The 27045-nt window shown below is 32.6% G+C and overlaps 1 protein-coding gene across 1 annotated transcript in view; it reads left to right on the forward strand.

The window, feature by feature from the left end:
* The first annotated feature begins 1357 nt into the window (after nucleotides 1-1357).
* Nucleotides 1358-27045, forward strand: part of LOC118202202 (neprilysin-2-like) — a 95870-nt gene continuing 70182 nt past the window's right edge. The window contains exons 1-3 of the mRNA XM_035374358.2: nucleotides 1358-1477; nucleotides 18617-18724; nucleotides 22146-22307. Of these exons, the coding sequence (XP_035230249.1) occupies nucleotides 1435-1477; nucleotides 18617-18724; nucleotides 22146-22307 (313 nt within the window). The 5' untranslated portion in view covers nucleotides 1358-1434. The remainder of the gene's footprint in view (nucleotides 1478-18616; nucleotides 18725-22145; nucleotides 22308-27045) is intronic.

Genomic DNA, 27045 nt, shown 5'->3' on the forward strand with positions numbered 1-27045 from the left:
AGCCGATTAAAATTTCAAGAAATTTTTACGAATCATGTAAATATTGTACCCGCATAATTTCAAAACTGATAATATAACTTTTGTTACATCATAAGTTTAGCTTCAGTTCTCTTTGATACTGACATAATTTTGCAGCTAACTATGTGTAATTTCTTTATATCTCATACTTGTAAGTTATTATATATATTAAAAGAAACTTTTCAGTAGTGACTAGGAGTTGCCGACAGGAGGCGCTGCTAGCGCGTTTATACTCTGGACCTACGTAATATTTATAGAGTACTTTTTTGTTTCGTGTACTTGCTGTAACATATCTTATAGCTTTGTGATTGAAAATTTAAAATGTTTAGGGTCCAGATCGCTCCTGTACAACAACGAAATGATTAATAAATATATAATAAAATAAATATCTTTTTGATGATAATCTTTGTTATTGAAACGAAAGTGAACCAGCTCCTGAGTACAGTTCAAGTGGTCCGTCGATAGTCGCAAGTGAGCTTTCCCATTTTAATCCCTATTTACTAAATTTGAAGAGTATAAAGTTTATAAATATGGAAGCTGTAAAATCTAGAAAACGAAAGTTGAAAAGCTCTCTGACGCGGCATAAAGATAAAGTTGTTTCGTCATTCAATGTTTCAGATTCAGTTGCGTTGCAGCTATTTGAAACAAAAACTAATGAAATTTCAAATGAACTTAAATCTGTATTTTATTCAATTTCCGAACCATGTAAACCAGAAAGATCGTGTAAATATGTTGAGTATAAAGAAGATACAGATGATATTGTTGATAAATTATGATGATTAAACTATTGAGGATTAAACGCAAAATTATTCGTAATTAAAAATAAGATGAATTCTGAAAATTCTGTTTCTGCTGTGCCGAGTAATAATAATTCAAATATGTTTTCGAATGTTACGTTACCGACGCTATCGGTACCGACATTTAATGGTAAAATCGAGAACTGGGTAATGTTTAACCTAGTGTAACAGAAAACAAATATATTTTGAGTAAAGCAATGGAATTGCAATATTTAAAAGCTAGTTGTAAGGACGAAGCTCTGAGAGTAATACAGTCTATTTCTATTTCTTATACAAATTTCGATGTAGCAAGGAAACGTTTTGAAGACAGGTAATCGAATTAATGTGAGCTTTTAACTTAACTTAAATTGAAGGTGCATTATAAAAGCTGCAACGTTAAATTAATATTTTTTCTAAACGTAATATGGAATTAAACTTTAGCACCTAATTAGTTTTTCATATCCGTGTAAGGATGCAGTTATCAACATTTAAGGACATCCGGCCGATAGGGAAATAAGGAAGGAAATATTAAGTCTTGAATTTTAATTACAGATATGATAGATTGTTACTTTATCTCACGCTTCAGAAAGCAAGTGTTAAGCTAAGAGTAGTTACTTTTACTGTAGGCAACTAAACAGTCATGTGGTTCCTCCTTTTAACACCTTTTTTAATTTTCTTTCCAGGTAATAAATTATTTGGTATTATAATAATTAATTATTATGTGAAAATAACAGTAATTATTTTTATTTTAAATGTTAACAGTAATAAGTTTGCAAATAAATTCGGAAAATCTCTTGCAAACTAACGTGCGATTATAATTTCAGTGTGAAAGGAAAGTGCCATACTGGCGGTACTATGAAATATCAGATTCTTTATCAGAACCGTCTTTGATTTATATTTGTATGCGCAAATTAACCTTAAAAATATATATTAAAACAATTCATTACTGTCTCTTACTTTTTAGGTTTAAGGACATTAACTTATTGGAAATAATTTTAACTTTTAATGATATTCTTCGTAGGATATTTAATAGACAAAGTTGGTTTATTGAAACCGTTAATCTCCTTACAAATAATTTGTTTTCTCCTATTTATTAAAAAAAAAAAATAGGGTACTCTCTTACGTTTCGGTTAATATAATGTATGATGCGAACAAGTGATGTTAAAGATCTGTGCGAACAAAAATGTAATTTATAAATTTTAAAAAATCAATAGTACCGATATATATGTGTTTAAAAAATTTATTTAAAATGCAGTAGTAATATTTTGCTATTTGGAAGGAATATATTAACATATTATTATAAAACATCTACTTATATTTCATGTCATTGCATCTGCAGTGCAAAATGCACGGTTAGTTAAATGGCAACTCTTATCTTATAATAAATAAATAAAAAAATAGCTTTTTAACAGTTGTAAACTCTATGCAGAAACCGTTATACATCAGATATTAGAGAAGATGAACTAAATTTAAATCTATTTACCTCAAAATTTATTTTGTTGCAACTGTAAAAAGGCAATCCCCATATTCATAATCTTGACTAAACTTTATAATATGTAAGCTTACTTAAAATAGCACAAAATGTCTATTGGCATCAAACTGAGGTTTTGCGTCAAATCACTATAAATGGATCGTTTCACTTTTCATCTGAGTCTTTTACCATTCGGCAAAATGTAATGTATCTATCAAATTGCACCTAGCAGTTTAGATTAATAAACTAAGCTAATTGAAAGCAATAGATGCAATTCATAAAAATATTCGTCTTTTACTCTTGATTCGGATTGATTTAAATAACGAAAATGCATTTCATTCATAATACATCTAGGGCCTATGTTCAATATTTTCACAGACTGACGTTATATATTATTATTATTAGTCCAAAGGGATTTCAGTCCCGAAGGACTATTGCTTTCGTTTTGGCATTTTGAGTCGGACTCATAAACGTCGGTTCACTTTTCAAACTGTTGCCACAAAATGTTAGAGTCCTGCATTATATTTGAAGAAATTAAATAATGAAAAATCTGCATAAATGATTGTCTATTTCTCGCATTGTGATAAAACAATGGTACATAGAGCCATCGAATTTTGAATGACGAAATCCTACTGCGAATATGGGCATCTGAAATCCCAAATTTGGAATTTGTCTTATTATAGATTTTATATTTTGTAAAACTTTAACGAATTTTTGATTTACAAACTCAATGCTTTAAAAGCGAGAAATGGCAACGTTATATAGAAAAAAAAATACTTTTATCTCCAGCTCGCGAGACTGTGTATATCGGAAATTCTAAAGATATGCTTAATTTAACATTATTTTGCGATATTGCTCTTGAACTGAATTTTATGGTTTAAGTGCAAAGAACATGATATTTAATAAATAAAGGTAACACTCAAAACGTTAAAAAAACGCCCCTTTGGACGTAATTTAAAATCTGAAAAATTTCAGATTTTTTTCTTTTTCTTTTTATTATTATTATTATTATTATTATTAGTCCAAAGGGACAATTTGCCCAGAAGGACTATTAATTTCGTTTGGGCATTTTGACGTCGATTCACTACAAGCGTTGTTTCACTTTTCAAGTTGTTGCCACGAAACATTAGAGCCCTGTGTTATATTTAAAGAAATTAAATCACATAAATATATAAAAGTTTGCCGCATTGTGATAAAACAACGTAACCTAGAGACTTCATATTTTGAATAAGGTAATCCTCTTGCGAGTATGGGCATCTGGAAGCGCAAATTCGAAGTTTAGAAATTGTTTTATTATCGATTTCATATTTCGTAAAACTTTAATGAGTTTTGATTAACAAACTGGAGGATTTCAAAGCGAGCAATGACAACGTTGCACAGAAAAAAAACATTTTTATCTCCAACGCGCGAAATTGTGTATCGGAATTTCTAACGATATGCTCATTTTAAAATTATTTTGCGATATTACTCTTGAACTGAGTTTTATAGTTTAATTTCGAAGAACAGGATATTTAATAAATAAAGGTAACATACAAAGTGTTAAAAAACGCCTCTTTGGACTAATTTAAAATCTGAAACCTATCAGATTAATTTTTTCATATTTTTAAAATCCTTAATGAATTCTTGATTAATAAACTAAATGATTTGAAAACGGACAGTAACAGTACTATACGAAATATGATACTTTTACCTCCAGCGCGTGAGACTGTCTATCGGAAATCTAAAGCTGAGTATTTTTAAATATTTTGCGACTTTGCTATTGAACTGAATTTTATGTGGTGAAAGTGCGAAGAATGTGATATTTAATAACGTTAACACACTAAACGTTAGTAATAAATATACAAAAAGAAAGTTTTGGAAGTCGTGTTACTAAGGAAACTAAATATTGATAGTATAACTCAGAATAGACTGTAAAAAATATCTGAAAGATTTCAGATTTTATATTGCACCCAAATGGGTGATTTTTAACATTTTGTGTGTTAGATTTATATATTAAATATCAAGTTTTTCGGAATTAACCACATAAAATTCAATTCAACAGCATTGTTACAAAATATTTAAAAACAGCATACCGTTAGCATATCGGATAGACTGTCTCGCTCGCTGGAGATAAAAATGTTATTTTTCGTAGAGTGTTGCCATTGCTAGCTTTGAAATTGTTGAGTTTGTTAATCGAAAACTCGTTAGAATTTTACAAAAGATGAAATATATAATACAAAAAATTTCAGATTCAAAATTCGGGCGTCCAGCTGCCCATTTTCGGTTGGAGGATTACGTTATTAAAAATTTGATAGCTCTAGATGCCGTCGTTTTTTCTAAATGCGAGAAACATACATACACTCATGCAGATTCTTCATTACTTAATTTGTTAAATATAATGCAGTTCGATAATATTTGGTGGCAACAATCTGAAAGTGAAATGGATATTTTGGGCTAAAAATAGATAATGTTATTAAAAAACTTAACACTGCATCGGGGATACTAGACACATGGTGCTTTTAAACTGTGTATTGCGCAAGTGTGAAGAAAACAATGGCAATGGGATAATAAAAAAATGGATTTGTCGAAGTGCTATAAGTGGGCTGGTAGACTGCCACATCAGAAACAAATCCTTTTGGGTGACCGTTAAAATCGGAAAACTTACTTTTCTTTTCAAATTTATCTGAAAGACCTTATGTATTGACAAACTACAACAGAATGATCTTTACCCGAGTTCTTGTGTGGAAAAATAATTTCGGATTGCATATATGTGGAACATACATATTTGTACGACAAATACTTTAGGCACTTGACTGTGTGTAAAAGTAGGAATAAATATCTACAACATTATTAAGAGAAAATATATATTACAATACAAATACATATCAATAATAAATGAATCAATGCACTTTTTATGGATTATTTTTAGTTCCGTTTAGGAGCTTGACTGCCACAGAATCTTTATGTATGCATTAATTTGTTGTGTTGTTCATTAAAAAAACGAATAAAAAATCACTTTCGTGCATGCACTGTTTACGACAATTATGTTTCTTTTTAATATAATTTGTTAGAAAACGAAACTGAAATTTTAAGTATTTATATGTTCAGTCCAATATCTTAATTTAAATACCATAAATATCTAAGTACAATACAGTGATAATTTTTTATTTCATTACAGTTACTAATTTCAAAATATAGAAAAAAATGCCGTGTAATCAATATTCATACAAGGAAATATGTAATGTATATTAATAATATATAGATTAAAATATGAGTATTGGTAAATAAACTGCAGTTTATAAAATTTAAAATTAGATACAATTTACAGTAATCATAAATAAATATGTTTCTCTTTTAAATATCCTGTTTTTGTATTCAAACTTAGCATCAAATATCTGTCTACTAAAAGTCTTTCTCATGGAATGGACAATAAATATCTCTTATGTACTGCGAAATATTTGTAACATTTACTTTAATGTTTAATGTGTGTGTATGTGGTAGCACAGCTACATTTTAGGTAATTCTTTTGGTGCAGCAGATGTTTTAATTGACATAATTCATCAATGAACGAGAATACTTGAATCCCTTTCCTGTTTACAGATTTATTTAACAGCTCTATGTTTAAGCTCACAATGTAAAAATGTCTCATGCTTTTATAATGAAATAGATAAAGAGCTCTTTTAAAAGTGGTGGAATAGACTAGATTATGCCAAGAAATGTATCATGGCATTTGGCTCAGTTTTAACCATGACACGGAAACCACGAAAAATCCATTTGCAAGGAGCATTCAATTTAGGAATAACCCCCAAGTAAACCGTAAGTGTTTAGCGGTACTAATAACATGGTTGCTAGTATTAGGCCTTTAAATGAGTTGGGGAGGAGTAATTTCAGACTAATTGAGTAAAAACTAATACCTTCTTTGATTTTCAATTTTTTTTTTTAATCCTTCAGACAATCTGGGTTTCAATAAAGCAAGCTTCGGTAAAGTGCGTTTCCTTGCATATCCTTAAAGACAGAAGAAAACTTCACTGGAATGATAATTTCCAAAATTATAACATTTAAAATCTCTAAACTTGTAATTCTGATATGTAACTGAGAGAATATAAGTTATATATAAATGTAGAAAGTAGTAAAAAAAAATGTGAGACCTACTTGGTCAAAAACTGCGCATTGAGCTGCAATTTAAAATAGATTGAAAAGAAAGGGAAAGTTAAAAATTAGCTAATAAAATTTTTCTAATTTGAAAAAAATGTTACTTAATTTCATATATTTAACTTTTTCATGAAGATATAAAGCAATTTTTATACTTAAATCAGTTCATTAAAATAAAATATATACTATGATAATAATTCCTTCGCTTACATATCTGAATAGAAGTAGTGATGGGCAACTTCGGTGCATTCTTGTACCCGGTACGAGAGTAACGGGTACAAGTACCCGGTACAAAATACCCGTTACTCAAGTAACCGTTACTTTGAAAAGTACCGAAAACCGATTTCAAGTATCGATTACCCAAGTAACGATTTGGAGTACCGAAGTAACGAAATACCTGAGTAACGGTTTGCTGTACCGGAGTACCCTAGTAACGGTTTACTGTACCGGAGTACCCTAGTAACGATTTGGAGTACCAAAATACGCAGCTAACGATTTTGCGCACTGAAGGAACTCTGCCACGTCACCACGTGTTTGATTTTATCTGTACGGAGTAAGATTTTGAATATCAGAAAACATGTCAACTACGGAAGTGTCTGAGGAGCAGACCATTCATGGACACAAGGAGCGAATATCACCATTTCGCAAATACAACCAGATACTACTGTCCTCGCACCAAAACCGAAGTGAGCTGAACCCTCATCTATCCTCCAGTAACGAATACCGAAATACCGAGAAGAGACGCAAATTTTCGTTACGAAGTAACGAATACCCAAAAGCACCCGTTTCGGTACAGAAGTGACGAATACCGAAAAGTACTTGTTTCGGTACAGAAGTAACGAATACCGAAAAGTATCCGTTTCAGTACAGAAGTAACGAATACCGAAAAGTGCCCGTTTCGGTACAAAAGTAACGAATACCGAAAAGTACCGATTTCGGTACTGAAGTAACGGGTACTTGAATGTACCGATTTTCAGTACCCGTTACATCTAAGTACCCGTTACAAAATACCCGGTTCGGTAGTACCGACTCATCACAAGACAGAAAAAGTGAATTTTAAAATTCAACTTTTTTATTTTACATTAAAATTTGCGATAAGAATGCTTTAATAAGAATATAGAAAATTAATTTTTATTTTAAAAATTACAATTCGAGCAGCATTTTATACATATTTTTCTACTGAATTGTAGAGACACACTGGTTCTTTGGATGCTATACATTTGTAAGCTGTTTTCCATTTTTTGCTCGGTGGATAAATATAGCACGTTCTTTTTTTATCTAATTTATCATCTTCAATCGCAATGTTTCCTTCATCATCATTTATTTTGAAAACTCTCCTTATTATAAGTTTGAGTTCTTTAGGTAAAAATGATATCCTCCGTTTTACATGAGATTCCACCAACTTAATTGCTAATGAAATCTTTTCGTTTCATTTTCGGAGCCAATGGGATAAGATTGAAATACTACGAATGCACAGATATCCAAGTTGCTGAAGAATATTGTCACAGGCCAAAATGGGATTCGACGAGCAGTTGAATAAATTGAACGAAGAATAATATTGTGACTAGGAGTTCGAACACCCTTGTTGGGCTCTTGAATACACCATTTGAATTCACTTTTTCCAATAAAAACATTTCTAGTAGAAGGAGAACATGGATTTTCATTTTCATCGGCAGATATTTCTGAATTTGTGTCGTGGTCGCTCTCGATGATTTCAGCATGGGAACTTTCATCAGAGAACTCTAATTCGAATTCATTAGACCAATTTCGAACTATTTATTCAATTTGGTCTTGGGTAAGATATATAGAACGTTTCCTGCACGTATTTGAAGTCATTTCAAGAATATTTAAGAAAAGCGAAATATGTAACAACAACGAAAAGTGAACTTTATCGGCCGAAATTTGAATCGTATCTGCTGTGATCGGTCCCACAGACCGCTGAAGAGGGAAAATTTAAAAAAAAAATAAAGTAGAAATAGAGCTAGCCAAATGCAACTTGTTATGTGACTTTGGACAACTGGTTTAGGAAGGTACTAAGAATGGCAATAGCCATTAATTATTCTAAGGGTTGGAAGCATTTAATAGAAAATGTCGCGCGGTCTGAGAGACCGCTCACAGCAGTTAAAGGTTACATTTTACTCACAAAAAACATACTGATACTAATATTAATATTATGAAAATACTAATATTTTTTTATTATGAAAATACTAATATTTTTTTTAAAAACTTAAACAACAAAATCAAAATGGTAAGCAAAGAAAATACTAAAAACAATTTCTAAAAACTATACAACAAAATCAGAATTTGGTCCGTTAATAAAACCTCAACATTTTACAAAATACTGAGAAATTTTACAGTTAAAAATAAAATAAAAATACAGGACAGGAACAAGTACAGGGGGCATCATATCATCGCTATGAGCAAAACTGGTATTGCCCCGGTGCATTTATTGAGAATTAAACAAGGTGACATGCAATCATACAGATGTTATTGATGTCAGTATGATACACTTGGCAATTGAACTATAAGTCCAGGTAATTCATGTCAGTTCAGTGTATCGCACTTGAATGGAATCAGCTCTGTTACACGCTATTGTTTATCCATAATCAGCTATTGTCTTGGGCGTGAAGCAGCGTCAGCTGAAAGATCTTAGAAGTTGCAATTTTATAAAGTGTGCCGTACGCGTCAGTATTGCGGGTGCAATAAGCATTCCATAATTTTAGTTTGGCCTCTAAGATTTGTTTTTTGTATAGTGTCCTTTATCTATTATATCCAGTCCAAGCAATTATTCTGTCGTTATTGTCTGTGCCCGTCTTAAGTCTTCTTCGCAAAGCCCTGGTCTTTTGGCGAGCAGCGCTTAGATCCTTGGTCCACCAGTTGATATTAGTGGCGTTGGTAAGAGTTTTTAGTTTTAGTAAGGCATGACAGCAATCTTGAATAGTTTGAGTGAGAAATACTGCACATTTATTAGCATCTTTGGTGTATATCTGAGTAAGGGTGTCTAAGAGGAAACGCCTTTTGGATTCAAGAGATTTCTTAAATTTTTTCTCTCCATTGCTGTTGATCCGAAACCTTTGATATGTGCGGTTTTGATTTGCATATTAATTTCAAAGGTGATTTGTTGATGATCTGATATTGATTCATCTGTAATGATTTTCCGGTTTATGATGTTTTGAGTGAGGTGATGCGTACTTCTGATCAGCCTTTTCCGTTTTGCAATAAATCTTCTGGGTCATTGTGGAGAATGAAGTTATTTGAAAAGATGAAGTTTTCTATCTGCGTGCCTCTTGGAGTCTTATATGGATAGCCACAAGTGCTGCTTTGTGCATTTATTGTGTGTGTGTGTGTGGGGGGGGTATTAGAGCTATGGAGGATTTCTTGAATTACTTGAAGAGTGTCATTAATTTCTACAGAAGGTGAGACATAGGTGCTAGTTAGGTATAGTTCAGCATTTGTAGTGGTGACTGAGCTAGTAACAAAACGTCGCGATGAGATTTTATAAGATGTCCACGATTTGTTGGTTTTAATAGTAGCTGCTCTAGGAGATTGTTGATGGTTGTGGTCTTTCCAGGATATGACATTCCATGAAAGCGGCAGATTACGAGTGGAACCTTGATTACAGTACGGTTCTTGTACAAATACAATATCATGATAGCATTCTGAGATATGTTGAATTAAAATATCTGTTGAAGTTTTTGAGCGCTGGAGATTGATATGCAATAATTTGATAGTGCTATTATAATTAGAGTGGTAGAGGATTGTAGAAGGCTGGACTGCGATATTTGTTTCATTGTCTAGACCAGGGGTCGGCAACCTTTTGAGTCAGAAGAGTCAAAAATTACAATTTACAAAATTTAAACGTTTTTAAAGAGCGACAAAAAATTTTATTGCCAACAATAAATAGTACTCGCATAAATAAAGGTTTTTGATAAAAAAAACACATCTATTTATTCATAAGAAAACATATATATATTTATTCATAAAAATATCTATTTATTCATATATGAATAGTGTTTCTCACAACAAATTACATAATATATAGGGCTTTATTAGATAATTATTATTTAAGTAAAAAATTAAAACAATTAAATATTTACTTACAACACAAACTTGTACTTGAATAACAAACAATTGAGCAAATAAATTCAATGGCAGCGATGGCTTTGCTTGGTTATTCAAGTAGAAAATTTAAACTTTACTAAACAATGTAACTTGTACTTAAAATAAAATAAAAAAATATTAAAAAAAAAAAAAAAAAAAAAAAAAAAAAAACAATAGCACACATTCGAGCAAACAAACTTAATGGGAGCGTTGGCTTTGCAAGGTTTTAGACAGTTTGGATAAATTTGGCTCATAACTTGTTGTTTTAAGTTTCAAACACGACACTAAATTTTTATTTGTTAGTTGGCTTCTTACTGTACTTTTAATTATATTCATGCAAGAGAATGCTTGCTCGCAGGAATGCCAACTTCTTCACCTCACTGTAGCAATCTAGAAGACCATTCCATGCGTCGAATATAAGTGCCTCAACTCGCGGCATTTCTGTTAAAGCTGTCCACTTTTGTTGCGTTACCTACATATATTTCTGGATCTCCAACTCTTCCAGCTCGCTTTTCAACTCTGTAAGTTTTCCACTCCACAAAGATTTATTTTTAAATCGATCAGTTGCATTTCTAGAGATCCAGTATCAATTCCAAATGGCTCAATATGGATTTCGTTACTATTTGTGTTGAGAGGATTTACTATGAATGCTAGAGTGATTTTGTTGGTTTTGAATTGCTCAAATATGTCAGCAAATTCATCTTAAATTATCTGATGTAATTCGGGTCAACAATTGCACTGGTTTTATCACGATATTGCTTTAGAAATTGAAAATGAAGTAATTTACCGCTCTGAATATTTTCTGGAAAAAGAATTATTTTTTCTTCAAAACAAGACAATTCTTCTACCAAAACATAGGCTGGGTTTCCGTTTCCTTGAAGTTTTAGATTCAGCTCATTTAATTTCTCTGTGACATCCACCATAAAGTAAAATTTTTGCAATCATTTGTCGTTCTCTAATTCAAAGTGATTAATGCCTTTTTCGTTTAGGAATGTATTTATTTCACTCAAGCACAAAGCAGAACGTTTCAACACCTTTCCTTCGAAATGCCATCTCACTTTATTGTGAAGAAGGAGGTCAGAATACTGAGTCTCCATTTCGTTTAAGAATTCTTTAAACTGACGATGGTAGAGTGCTTTTGACGAGATGCTGTTAATAATCTTGATTACCAAATTCATGACCTCAACTATTTCGGCCGGAAATGTTTGTGCACAAAGCGCTTCTTGGTGTATTATGCTGTGAAACGTAAGAATTTCGTGGTTTATTTTGCTCTGAAGAATTGCTGTTGTCCCTTTATTTTTTCCTGTCATACTTCTGGCTCCATCAGTTGCTATTGATACGATTTTATTTAAATCGATCTTATTGTCTTCAAGGCATTTTTCGACGGCATTCGCTATATCTTCTCCTCTATTTTGTCTCGAGAGCGGTAGCAATCCTATAAGTTCTTCTTTTGGGTCTTGGGAAGACATATACCTGACAAAAAGGGCAACTTGTGCGATGTCGCAAGACTCATCTATATCAAGTGATAAGGCAGAAGAAAATTGAATATCTTCCACCTGCAAATATGTTACATTTGAAGACATTTTAGCTATTCTATCTTGTACTGTTTTAGCGGATAGTGGCAAATCTTTGATTTTTTTCAAGATTTCTGGTTTGTTTTTGAAATCACAAAACAGTTCTTCAGATGCACGTATTAAGCAATCTTTGACATACTCACCATCTGTGAATGGTTTCCCTTTTTTCGCAATTTCTAAGCACTACCGCGAAGCTTGCCAGATTAACATTACTTGTGGATTGCGTCCAGTTACTTAACATGGAACGTGATTGCTGTTTTTGTTTTTGGAGCTCGTCGGCAGCTTTTTTTTTTTTTCGTTCTTCGCCGGCTGGATATTTACTAGCAAACTGAGTATGTTTTTAGTGAAGTGTCTCTCTAAATTTGATTTCTTATTGTGTGCGAGTTTTTCGTGGCAAATGAGACAAGTCGGAAGGCCATCTGAGTTGCATATGAAAGCGAACGACTGCGTCCAATCCCGATTAAATTCTCGATGCTCTTCTTCAGTTCTTCTTTTTTTTTGGGTTGGTGGGTGGGATAAAATAAATAATAGTTGCGTATGAAACTAAAGAGCCGCAGCTTCACATCCAAAAAGCCACATGTGACTCGCAAGCCGCAGGTTGCCGACCCCTGGTCTAGACTACTACTCATTGTCTTGCGTTCGATGTTTGATTCTCTTTACTTCATCTATGTACGTTGGACAATAGTTTACATAAGCAAAAGGATCATCGCATGGATAGTATGTTCCATTTTGTTTGTTTGCTGAGTTCACAATTTATGCAATGAGGACTGTTAGATGGACATTTATTCCGTCGATGTCTGTCGCCATAATATGCACAGTGTGAGTAAAAGGTACAATCTTTGGAACGATGGCAAAAATCTTGGCAGTTTTAACATCTATGTGCACCAATGGATTCTGAGATTGAACTAGTATGCCATCCAATGTGAATGATATGTAGATTCATGCATTTATGAAAGACTTCAGGTTGACATTCAATGATCCATTAATTCGTGTTAAATTTATCTTTAAGTTTGAAAATACGTGGAAAATTGGTGATGTCGCTGTTCGTTGGTTTGGTTAATGTAGCACATACCATTTCTGCTGTTGTGTTTTGTGGAAGTTCATGAATTGTGCATTTAGGGGCCCTTAGTTTTGATATTTTTGTGTGAATTAGGTTGCAAACGTGCTCTGTATTGTTAAGCTTGTTGTTCAATTCATTCACATGATTCTTTGAATTGCAGTATACTGCTAGCCCACCTTTTTTAATCAGTGCAATTTTCTTTATTTGGTTCTGAACATTTTAAATAGGCAGGATGTCTTGTAACTTTTCTTGAAGTTTTGAGACATTTCTGGCATCTTTTGCATAAATTAAGAGGACCGGTTGCTTTTTATTTTGTTGTAGGACTTGTGCATGTAAAGCCATGTTGGAAAATGGTCCTGATATGTCATAGGGCTTGTTGTTTTTGTAAGCATCAGGGTGATTGCAATTTGACTGTTTAATTGATGTATTCATAGGCGCTTTTGAAGCTTTGTTAAATATCAAAATCGTAAAAACAATCTTGTATTTAGCTTAGGTATAATGAAACGCTCAATCGACTTCGAGGGCAGCTAAAGGTCCTTCCTCATCAGGAGAAAGAAATACCTAGAAAGAAGAAAATAAAGGAGAAGGAGTCACAGAAACACGTGGTCCTTATCAGCACTGCACGTGGTTATAACTAGATTTTTAATGAGAGTTGCACTGGCCGCCTACTTTTACTGAGCCAGGCTGTCTGATCGAGCATGAAAAATGAGCGAAGTTAAAATAGGGAGCGAGGGGCAAATGCACCTTACGCTCAAAATCTGAATGAACGGATATTTATACACTCTGGTAGTACCATTATTATTTGCTTTCCATTATTTGAAATTCAGATTTTGAGCGTAAGATGCATTTGCCCCTCGCTCCCTATTTTAACTTCGCTAATTTTTCATGCTCGATCAGATAGCCTGGCTCAGTAAAAGTGCTGATAAGGACCACGTGCAGTGCTGATAAGGACCACGTGTTTCTGTAACTCCTTCTCCTGTATTTTCTTCTTTCTAGGTATTTCTTTCTCCTGATGAGGAGAGACCTTTACCTGCCCTCGAAATCGATTGAGTGTTTCATTATACCTACGCTAAATACAAGGTTGTTTTTACGATTTTGATTGTCACATTAGCGTGTTTCTCTTCTAGTCTACTTTGTTAAATATGTTTAACATGTATTCATTTGCAGTATCACGATGATTGGGTGTCGGTCTTGAGTGTCTGACCTAGCAATTATTCGGTGCATAGGCTTTAAAGTAGACGATATAAGGGTGCTGAAGATTTAACTGCAGAGGTGAAAGATTTATAGGTGATGTTGAAGCATCGTTCAGTAGAATAGCTGCTGGTTCGGTTTCAGTATCTTGAAGATTGGGTGTTCGTACTGTTGGTTTGCTTGTGTAGGCGTCTAAAGCACAGTCTTTTAGGAATTCAATGACTGATTTAATTTTGCTGTTCTTTTGATAGATATCTTTTGCGCTTATTGGAATTATGGTTATATAATGATGACAGGTTGGACGATCTCGAAATATTGTGGTAATATAAGTGTGAATGTATAAATGGTAGCGAATTGATGTATAATAAAAATTATGATAAGGATGTAAGTTGTTTTCCTCCTTCTCTATTTTAATATTATATCTACATATAATAAAAGAAAGAGTCTGTCTGTGTGTGTGTGTGTCTTTCCTTCGCGCTGCGCGTAACTGTCTGCGCGCTGCGCGTATCTAATAGACCCACGGCTACAAAATCTGGTACATACGTGAATCTAGACAAGAGCCAGTGCACCTCAAAGCGATTTTTTCGATATTCGAAATAAAATGTTTTTTTTTTTTTTTTTTTTTTTTTTTTTTTTTATTTTACGTTTTGTGACGAAATCGCGTCATTTTGAGACATAATGGGCTATAGGAAAGCGGGATTTTACTCTACACGCTCTATTTTCACATCGTCATGAAACGTAGGCTCTTAGGTATTTTACGAACTTAAAATAAATTTCGTGTTTCAATAAATCGGTTAAATACGAATTTATTTAACAAAGTGTGCTTAACACCTTTTCAACGGGATTTTTTCTAAAAAAGTTTATTTTTAAACATGTACAGTTTATTTTTCTTTGATATTTGGACACGTTAAACGTTCATCCTTGCGACTGCTTTTACAAAAAGAATTTTGGAAAAATGATAATACTTTGTATTTTTAAAAAAAATTTGAATGAAGCTTCCGAGTACACTTCTCACATCTTGAAAAATGTGATTTTGGAAACAATTTTCCTGTCTTATTGTTGTTGATAGATTTTTGATGAAATCGCATCATTTTGAATAGTTTCATTCTTTTAGAAATATGTGTTTGGCAAGAATTTTTCATCGTATTTCTTATGTCACTGTTTTTAAGAGATTGGCATATTTCATTGTCATTTTTATATTTATATGATGCATTTTTATTTTATTTTTTTTTTTTTCCTGATACCGTTGTTCTGCAGAGTAAAATTCTGCGCGGAATTTTATGTTTTTTGAGTTGCTTTCACGTTATGTTTTGCTTATTTCACTGCTTGTAAGATATTGAAAAGTTTAGCATGATTTTTTTTCTTCAACGGAAAGTTGTTTAATTTTTTTATTAGGATAATTAGTATTTGTATTAAGGGATTATTTCATTGTAATTTTTTTCTCTTGAAAATATAAAATAAAATATCATTAATTATACTTTGTTTTTCAGATTTTTTTTTTTTTAAATTCTTTTATGTGATTTGTTTGTTCATTTCACTGTTTTTAAGACGTTGAAAAGTTTTGAGTGATTTGTTTAGGAAACAAAGTTCTTAACCTCCTTTATACCATTTGAGTTCTTAAGATTTTGCAAAGGGAAGTTGGTTAATTTATTTATTAGCATAATTAATGTTTGTATTAAGGGATATTGCTTATTTCATTGTAATTTTGTTATACGTAATAACCTTTTTATGAAGTTGTTCTGCAGAGTAAAATTCTACGCAGTTTTTAAATTTAACGTTTGATATTTCCTTCAGCCCTTTTTCCGGTACATTTAAAAGCCAGACGAAGCTGCTAGTTTAGTAATATTTGTTAAATTCATAAAGTAAGGTATTATTTAGTCAATTCATTATAAAATATTTTTTGCATGCGCATTTTACTAATTCATGTTATGATTTGAACAACAATGGCTTCTAAAGATTTTAAATCTAAATATTCAACAAAATTCAATATTTTAATTAACAACTAACAGAATTCAAATTATTTCCATATAAAACTTATATGTTTGGAAGGAGAAAATTTAGGGCTATTCATTTATATAAAAATTATTATATTGCAGTATAAATTAAGACAATATAAAAGTTTGAGTATTGACAGCTATATGTTATTATATGGTAAAGTATTGTTAGAAATTCTAAACTTACAAATACCATAATTAAAATGTAAATAACATTTGAGTGGCTTGTTCCACAGTTTTTGAACTTATACCAAACGACTTGTCGCCTCGAGGGCTTTAATTTAATATAAAATATATCCATTTAATGTCAACTTTTACGCAGTCCAAAGTAATCCTTTAAAAGCACCATAAAAACACGTCTTACAACTTAAAAAACTAGTAAAGAACTAAATAGAAATACAAATGGTCAATCCACTTTGCATTAAATAAAAATACAAATGGTCAAGCCACTTTGTTCAAGATTTCAGACAGACGTATCAAGGGAAACGTGCCTGAAATCTCAAACCAAGCTAATGACCCAGACACTTTTCGTCAAACTAAACCATTGAGACTGAAAGCGGCTTTCTTAGTTAAGTTATAAAATTTAATCATCTATTATTACTAACGATGTTTCAATAGTTTGTCCCTTTTCCCGACGTGTCTAAAAATGAATGTTTTAAAAAATGAATAAAAATGTCATTGTTATAAACTTAAAACAAGATCATTTTAGTAATAAAAAATCATCTAATAGAGGTAAAAAACATATACAAAGTAGCATGGGAAGGCAAATGTACAATCAAATGAACCAGGGTTAAACCTGTAAGTATTAAATATACATTTCAAGGGGAAGCCCTTTAACGAAAAATATAAAAACTTTGTCTTAATTAAAATTAACAAAATGGGTCCTGCTAAGACAAAAAGGTACGGATTTCTTGAAGAAAAATAATTCACAAAAAGCAATCGTACCTGCTTCCTCTAAGTTTTCTTTCTAAAATTAAACTGAGCAAAAATCGTGGAAAAAGGTTGCTAGAAAATGGAAAAAGGTTGGCCAAAATATCAGTTATATAAGTCTTATATATAACTCAATAATATTCTTATAGAAAAAGGATACCGCATGCGTACATAAAATATTTGTGAAATTTTGGTTTGTTAATTATTTTAGTATTAAACGTGATTTTTTTAGCACCAGGTGTTATTATTCTCGATCCTCACTTTTTCATTCATTCACTTGTTGCCGAATCACTTTTCAAAAAAGGGATATTGCACCGTAAGTTAAAGCCATTTAATATTTTGAAAGAAATAATTTATATGTAATATATATATGGAAATAAAAGTAAAAGGATTATTGCACCAAATGTTATCCCCATGTATTGTTTTTAAAGAAATATTATAAAGAATATAAAAAAGAAGGGAGTTCTAAAGGTAGGATGTTTTTAAATGTTTTGTTATTTTACTGAAATTTTAAAGGTGTAAGTGATAAGAACCTGATGTTTAATAAATAAAGACAAAAAGCCAGTAACAAGAAGAGGAAAAACTTCGTGTGAAAAATAATGGCAAAACTTAATACTAATGAAAAATTCTGAACGTACTGTACTGAAGCTATCTCGTATATTCATAGTTTTAAGAGAAAATTCCTTGAATGCCTGTTGTAAGCATTTTAAAACGAGCCTGTGATAAACTACTATGTTTTCACCACTTTTTCACTGGTGAATGTGAAACTGAACTATTTGTATAAAAACCTTGCATGGACATGTAAAGCATGACATGATAGTAGTCTCCTGAGAACAAATTTCATTTACCTCAGAATTTGTGAGATTTTGTTTACTTTTATTGGATAGATTAGGCGCCCACCAGCGGCCGAGCGGTAAAGTCGCTGAACACTGGTAGTTCGGTCCGAGGTTCGAATCCGCGAACGGGCTGGCTGCATGGGTGTTTTCGTGGTTTTCCCCATGTGTAACGTGTATACGAGCCAGATTCCCTTAGAAAGTCCTCCACGAAGGCATCCCTCCCTTTAGGCAGATAGCCCTCGAGGCTTTGCCATAATCACACACACACACACACACACACACACACACACACACGGATAGATTAGGCATGATCATAAATATAGTTATTAGTGGCAAACAAATACCGTAGCCTAAAGGAATGCCCAATACTTATTACACCTATCAGGTGAATATTAACTTGAGAAGTTAAGCCTAATAAAACAAAGGGAGTTTCATTCACTGATTTGCACGCAATAACTGAAGTAGAAGTACCTGTATGTTAATTATGCGCTTTACTGTTCAAATTTAGGAAATAAGTAATATATTATTTTCTAGATTCTGGAAAAGCTTTTCATCTGCCTTCGGACACAGATCAGCAAGCGGTTCTTTTGGATGATTACCCGGATTCCAATATCTGTCAGACATCTGGATGCGTCAAAGCAGGTGACATTTCTATTTCCTTATAATTCACTCGATTAAACGTATCACAACAAATAAATTATTACATTTGTGATTAGGTTGCTCATCACGAATCCTTATTTATTAACTGCCTCATAGTTTGCTTGCAATGGCAGTAATACGCGAAACATATAGTTATTTTATTTGAGCTCACAGATCAATGCATGAATCTTACTTTTACACACTGCTATTTATATACTACATTATTAGCTATAACTTGAAAATTCAAATACAAAGATAGGAACAATGAATTAAATTTTTCCGATCACTCGCACAGAAGTACATTAAACGGAGATGAATTTTCATTAAATTTATGCATCCTTTTGCTGTAGGCGTTGAACCTAACCGAGTTTAAATAGCATATTACTGTGGAAAAAAAAAAAGATTAAAATTCCCTTATTGACAGAATTGCTCAAAGCTTATTGTTCTAGACGAAACAATTTTCTTGACATGTTTATGACTGCAAACTCGTGCAAATTTATTCTTAAGCAAAAGGAAAGATAATAAGCTTTAAAATTGATTTTCTTACATTTGTTCTCCAAATTTGAAGTCATATTGAAAACTTGTGCAAAAGCTGTTCGCACGAGTTTTAGACTACTATCATTGTATTTACAGCAATGTTTTACCTAAAACGTTTGTCTATTAAATGTTCCATTTCATAACCCTCATTCTTCACTATGTTTCTACAGTGTACTATCCAAAACAATAAAGCTTTTTTTTTTAGTATCGAAAGAGGTACTTTATAACATTTTTCTTGAACAACTTCCTAAGCTGTGTTTCTTATGTTTCCAATGTCTAGAGATATTTTGGTCAATCACCTTTTTTTAAAAAGTCCAAAAGCATAAAACTTCATGGGTTACACATGAAGAGATTTAGTAGGTATATAAGTGAAGGGCCTTATTACTCGTTTCTTGTTCCATTTTTTCCAGAAAATTAATAGTGGATTTTGACGCTCGGCTGCTTATTTTGTCTTGATGCAGTTCTACTGGTCGATGATATAGTGGGTAAAGAGAAGGTGTTTCATATTTGAAAATTGGGTAATATGGTCCTGATAATATATGGAGTTGACCTTAACAGTTTTCTACGTTCGCTTGAATTTTTATTTGCCATTATATCAAAAAAACATCAATTATCACAAATCCCTCTTGAAACCTTTCTGTAGATCCTTTTAACCATTTTTAAGAATATTTTCTTCTCTTTGGTAATAATAAATGAATCGTTTCTCATTGCGATCATTTAAATATACTCAATATTCATCTATTGTGACTATAGAAAATAAAATTGTGTATAAAAATTGTTTTTTATAGAGAGTTCGGAAACACGTTCCGCTTTCGGCGATATGTCATGTAGAAAGATGATGCACATTAGGTTTATTCGTCTTTTTATGATTCAAATCAGCAATAATAATTTTGTTTACAGTTCGCTTTGAGCATTTTAGAGATTATGTAACTGTCCTTTAACATTAGAGATTTTCTTTTAACATTAAAGTTCCTACTTTACAGCATTCGAAACATTTCGTTTTTTCCCTGAATAGGTATTTTGAACAGTTTACTCCTTGAAGCCAAGTTTTAACGTCTGTTTTCTTTCCAATTAAACAATATTATATATCGCTACTTCAGATACTGAAAAATCATGTCATTCTCACATCTTTTTAATAGTTTTATACCAATAATTTTTTTCGGAAAGAACACAGTGCTTAAAAACGCAATTTTGCATGAGAACGAAATTGCAAGTAGCGGGCGATAATTGCAAGTAGGGGCACTTTTAAAAATATAGTTGGAAAGGAAAAAATTCCAAGCAGACGATTATTTTATGGCACAGTAAAATCGCTTAAAATGTACGAATAGTCTATGTAACTGGTCCATTCTGCACTCAGATTCTCTTTTACTAACATTCAGGCAGACGAACATAATTTTCAGAAAGATTACTTACAAACCTAACCGCGTCTGCCCAACTAAACTTAACATGCAGTGCCGTAGGAAAAGTAGTACATTTTAACTGAAATAAAATTTAATCAGAATGAAATGCATTAAATTATGTTATACAATTAATTCAACAACGTTGTCTTGCTGAACCAAAACATATTGAGTCTTTATAGAAACCCTATAGTGTGTAAAAATTCTAGCTTCAACCAAAAACTCAGAAATGTTCATTCATCTTCGTGAAACTGAAAGGAATTACATGAATTCATTTTATGGTGCAGCGGTTAGTGCAATGATATCGTTATTTGGAGATGCAGCATTTTAATCAACTGAGAATGCAATTATTTTTAAGAGCTTTTCTCTCTTGAATTGCTTCTTATTCCCAGCAATGAAACTGTCTATGAAACCAACACATTTCCTACAAGACGAACCTGAAATTATGAAAAATATATCAGCTATGTATATAAAATATTGACCTAATAAATATTAAACGTTTGGTGAAGACGTAATCAAAAACAGGGCTCCCTCAAAGTTTTCTATGAATTTACTTTTGTTTCGATTGGTCCTTTCCAGGATAAAAATTTCAATTTATTCATTTGCACAAATGCCCAAAGGAGTTTCGTGAAATTTCAAATGGGTTTTCAATCAGCTATTATTTTTTTCTTTTGATCTTTAATCTTCAACTCAATGCAATTACTTAAGTATGAACATTTTCAGATATTTCTTTTTAATGCAAAGTATATCGTTAACTTTCGATTCAGAATTAAATGTTAGTAGTCCCATTTTAATCTCGCTCTTAGTTTCTTCTACTTGCGACTTTTTCGTGCTCACCACTGACGCCGTTAACCGTTCTTTTTTCTTTTAAATACCATAGAATTCCTCCCCCTCCCAATGGATTATACTAGAAATAACATTCCTCTAAACTGAAGATTCTTTCCTTTGTATAATTGAAGGTGTTTGTTTTAATATTTTCGAGTATTAATCATATACAAACTTAATGTTTTATATTTAACAAGAAAATTAACTATTCAAATGTAAGCAAAATATTTTCAATTTTAAAAATGCATATTATGATTTTAAATTTATCTAAAGATGATTAAAAATTAATATTTATTATATACTATATTAAACTAAATTATAAACTACATATTAAACATACTAAATTACAAAATATGTTATTGAAAAATGCCAATGATGCTTATATTGTTCAAAATAACTGCTTCTTACACCCTCTGTGTCTTCGTTTCTTCCACTTCTTCAAGTAAGTGACGTCAGAGCTGAGAAGAGCATAATCTTGTTTGTCTACTGACCTTGATCTGTGAGCTAAGGTCCTTTGCTTTGCGATTGCCTTCATTTAATATTTAAACTCTGAAAATAATAAACTCTAAAGCTTTGTATTATATATTTTAGAAATTCAAACAGCAGTTAATATAAACAAGTTGAAATATCTTTGTGCAACTGAAGAATTTTTGTTTCCCTTTCAGCTGCTGATATCTTGTCTAGTTTGGACGAATCCGTAGATCCTTGTAGCGACTTTTATCAGTTTGCTTGCGGTGGATGGCTGAAAAGTCATGAAATTCCCGAAGACCAATCCGCGGTTTCCACAATGTCCGGACTTCAAGATGATCTGGATTTAAAACTCAAGTGTAAGTAAACATTAAAATTTTCTCAGATTGTTTGTTAACAGGCATAATAAATAAGCAGATAAGGAAACCTAATACAAGTGTTTTGGCCTCCTCGGTGATTGCGGTGATTTGTGCCCAGAGGGCGCACCGCAGAAAAAGTTAGTTGCGTTACAGAACGTAAGGGAAGCGGACACGCCAAAATGTCGGGCGTATTACCGCTAATCGAGGTAATTGCATCGTATCTGTCAGGTGGCAGAAAACTAGTATGATGTATCAATTCACATGCCAGGTGGCAGAATATATCTATCATGTACATGCCAGGAGGCATAACGCTTGTAAACATGCCAGGTGGCATACGACTTGTAAATAAATTGTAAATAAAAGTACAGTAAAATATCTTGGTGCAATAGATCAAGGAACACGCATCAACAACCTTCTGATCATTTGGATACGTACATTTTTTCTGGTGACACCGGACTTGATTTGTGGAGATGAAGAATGGACGAAGAAAATTAGTGAGTTCATGACTGAAAAGCCAGGATTTAACGCGAAGAAATTCGAGGTAGGCCCTTTTTCATTTTTCCAGTTTTGAATAGAATTGTTGAATAAAAATCTTGGTGATTATTATAGTTGATAGAATCTAATGGTAAAATGGAGGCTATGAATAAGGCAAAGAAGTTGCGTACGGTGACGCGTAACTTAACTACCAAGTTGATGAGTAAAATAGATTTCTGCATTTTTAGAAGAGGGTGAAACCGCGGATGAGAAATTAAAAGAATTACTCGAAATGTTACTTGAAAAATCGCAGTTGTTGAAACAATACGATTCTGAGATTGAAAAACTTATAATTACGGAACAGGAGTTGGAACCAGAAGTAATTTCCGCGCAGGAATATCAGGAAAGAATTATAAGTTTTAAATGTAAAATTCAGGAAAAATTAAGAAAAAACGCGTGTAAAGTTGAATCTAGAAATTCTAGTGAGGAAACTATATCTCCGAAGTTGAAAACTTGTGAAGTTAATATTTTAAAATTGCCAAAATTAACGATTACAAAATATTACGGTGATCCTTGTTCTTGGCTTGAATTCTGGAATCAGTTTAGTAATTCCATTCACCAAAACGAAAGTCTCAGTTCGGTTGACAAGTTTTGTTATTTAAAATCGCTTTTGGGAGGTTTAGCTTTAAATGCTATTAGTGGATTAACATTTACTAGTGAAAACTATACGGTGGCTGTTGATATACTAAAAAACCGTTTTGGCAGAGATGACCTGCTAATTAATGCGCATATGAATAAATTGTTGAGTTTAGAACCTGTAAAATATTCTGGAAATACGGCTTCTTTGAGGAAGCTTTATGACGATATAGAAATACAAATAAGGAATTTAAATTCTTTAAATGTTACTAGTGGTTCTTATGGACATTTATTATCCCCTATTTTGTTAAAGTTAATACCCGAGAATTTAACTCTAGAATTCACTAGGAAAAGAAGTGATAAACAAAATTTCGATGTTAATGAACTACTAACGTTCTTGAAAACGGAAGTGGAATGTAGGGAAACATCAATGATGTTAGCGCATTCTAAGAATTTTGATGTAAATGAAACATCAATACGAAACAAAAGTTCCCATCAAGGTTATCAAAATAAATCTTACATGCATTCTAAAAGAAATGATTTCAATACGAATAAGCAAGGTGCTTCGGTATTAACTAGTCAAAGTGAAACTCCCTCTAAATACTTTCAAAATTCACATTTTAATCCAAATCGAAAGTTCTCTACCCCGCCTAAGAAAGAGAATCAAAATGTCTGCATATTTTGTTTATCTGCTTGTCATATGAATCATGATTGCGCACTTGATTTAAAGGCTCGCCGAAAGGCATTAATGGATCGAGGTTTATGTTTTATTTGCTTTCCGAAAGGGCATCCAAGGCGTTTCTGTGCTCATAAAGATGAAAAATGCAGACTGTGCAATGTCCAAGGTTTACATAATTCGTTAATATGTGACGCCGCATCGAAAGATTTAGAGACGGATACTTCCAATCAGACAAAAAAACGCCAATCCCTGAAGCTTCTCTTTCGCTCTTATGTAATGAAAATAATAACAAAATTAAATCACCGACTTCCGTTCTTTTACAGACGTTTTCGGCAACAGTTAGGTGTAAAAGGAGGAACGAAAAGGTATTACGTTGTATGCTAGATTCAGGGTCAACAAAGTCATTCATCTTACGAGAAGTGGTTGATTCACTGGGGTTGAAAATTATTAATAAAGAAGCGCTTATTATTTTCACATTTGGATGCAAAGATGCAAAAGAGCACTTGTATGATATCGTAGAAATCGTATTGCAAAATGTAAGCCATCCCAGTAAAGAGATAAAAATTAACGCAATAGTCATTGATTCTATAACACTAGGGCAAGTAAAAGTTCCTTCTTGGTGGATACGAAAGATGACGTTTGAGAAGGGAATAGAATTAGCAGATGCTGGTACGAGTGACGAAATTCAAGTATTAATAGGTTCAGATTATATTTGGGAAATTTTAGGAGAACGAAACGTGAAGATTTCTAAAAAATTAGTCGCAACAGAAAGCACTTTCGGTTTTGTGATTCAAGGCAAGGACGAAGGATCAAAGTGTAAGGACGCAAGAGTTAATCATATAACCGTTGTAAATGAGGACTTAGATTATGAAAGAGTTAAAAAATTATGGGAATTAGAAGCAATTGGGATAAGTTCGGATAAAGAAATATCTCTATCAGATAAAGAAATTTTAGAGTCATTTGAACGAAATAGAACTTACAAGAATAAAAGGTATGAAACTCGATTATTGTGGAAAGAGGGTGTTGAAGGTTTAAATAACAATTATGAAATCGCGAAACAGCGTTTGCAATTTTTAAATAATAGGTTTCAGAAAAATAGCGAGCTATATTTAAAATATAATGATATAATTAATGAACACTTGAGAGATGGTATAGTGGAACGGGTAGATACGTATTTAAATAGTAGTTTGAAAACGGGGTATTACATGCCTCATTACGCGGTAGTGCGCGAGCAGAAGGATTCTACAAAGGTTCGAATAGTTTTTGACGCTTCTTCTAAAAGCAAGGGAAATTTATCACTTAATGATTGTTTGGAAAGCGGACCTAATTTAAATCCTGATTTGCTAAAGATTATCATTAAATTCAGGGTACATTCAATTGCGTTTTGTGCCGACATTCAGCGTGCATTTTTAGAGGTAGGCTTAGCTAAAGAAGATAGGGATTTTTTAAAGTTTTTGTGGATAAATGAGGAAGGGTCAAATCTCGATCACAGTAATTCCAACTTACAAGTTCTTCAACACAATCGAGTTCCTTTCGGGGTCAAGTGCTCACCTTATTTATTAACAGCTACAGTAAGACTGCATTTAAAAAAGTATGAAGATGCCTACGAAGAGGCATGCAGTATGTTAAAAGAGCTTTACGTAGATGATTTAATTTCTGGGACAGTTAATGTAGCAAAGGCCTTACATTTAAGCAAGGACATGATTTTCATTCTTAGCGAGGCCAGTATGAATTTACATAGATGGGTTTCAAACTCACCTGAGCTGAATGAACTATGGAAACTTAATGGAATTGACTCTCGTGAAACATCTGAAGACTCTTTGGTACCGTTGAAAGTTTTAGGTCTTATCTGGGACAATGTCAATGATAATTTGAAAATAGATGTATCTCAGTTTGAGAAGTTACAAAATCTCAAAGTAACTAAACGCATCATTTTAGCAGCATGTGGTATGCTCTTTGATCCCTTAGGAATTATGAATCCATTTACTGTTCGAATTAAACTCTTAATGCAAACTATGTGGGAAAAGGGTATTCAATGGGACGAAAGTGTTCCCCTTGATACAGAATTCATATTTAAGGAATGGTTAAAAGAAATTGAAAAAATAAAGTTTTTCGAAATTCCCAGACAGTACTTCAGTCATATGTGTTGGAAGTTTATAGAAGTTCACATATTTTCTGATGCCAGTCCCAAGTGTTATGGTGCCGTAGCATATTTTAGATTTAAGAAGAAAAATAAATGTAAAACAAGTTTCATAGTGTCGAAATCCCGTTTGGCTCATTAAAAAGGGTAACACTCCCTAGGCTTGAACTTTTGGGAACATTAATTTCTGCAAGATTAGGTTCGTATTTGCAATCGATATTTCCGCAGTTGGATAAGGGAAATATATTTTACTGGACTGATTCCCAAATTTGCATTCACTGGATCAAGGGATCTGCCAACGAGTGGAAACAATTTGTTAGAAATCGTATGGTAGAAATCAAGGAGAAAACAATTTTAAACAACTGGTACTTTTGCAGTGGGAAGACAAACCCTGCTGATAAACTTACGAGGGGGATGGATGCTGAAGCTCTAATTAATGATAGTGATTGGTTTTCTGGGTCACCCTGGCTTTCAGAAGTACATATTCGACATCACATAAACGAAATGAATACCGAAGCTGACTTGCAAAACGTTAGTGAAGAACGTAAATGTGTTACTTTGAAAACACTTGTGGAATCTACAGAACCGTTACTAAATCTTGAACTGTACGGAAATTTAAACAAAGTACTGGGAATAATGGCTTATGTTCTGAGCTTCGTGAACAACTGTAAATCCGCTCGTGAAAAGCAATCTGGTGTGCTTACCGCCTATGAGTTACGGAAGGCTTCAGAATTTCAAAGGTGGTTAGCAAATGAAAACATAAGGTGGATATTCAATCGGCCAGCTGCTCCACATCATGGTGGTATATG

Source organism: Stegodyphus dumicola, chromosome 3 (genome assembly GCF_044657685.1).
Source record: "Stegodyphus dumicola isolate Sdum_Otavi_A_Nest chromosome 3, ASM4465768v1".
NCBI classification, from domain to species: Eukaryota; Metazoa; Arthropoda; class Arachnida; order Araneae; family Eresidae; genus Stegodyphus; species Stegodyphus dumicola.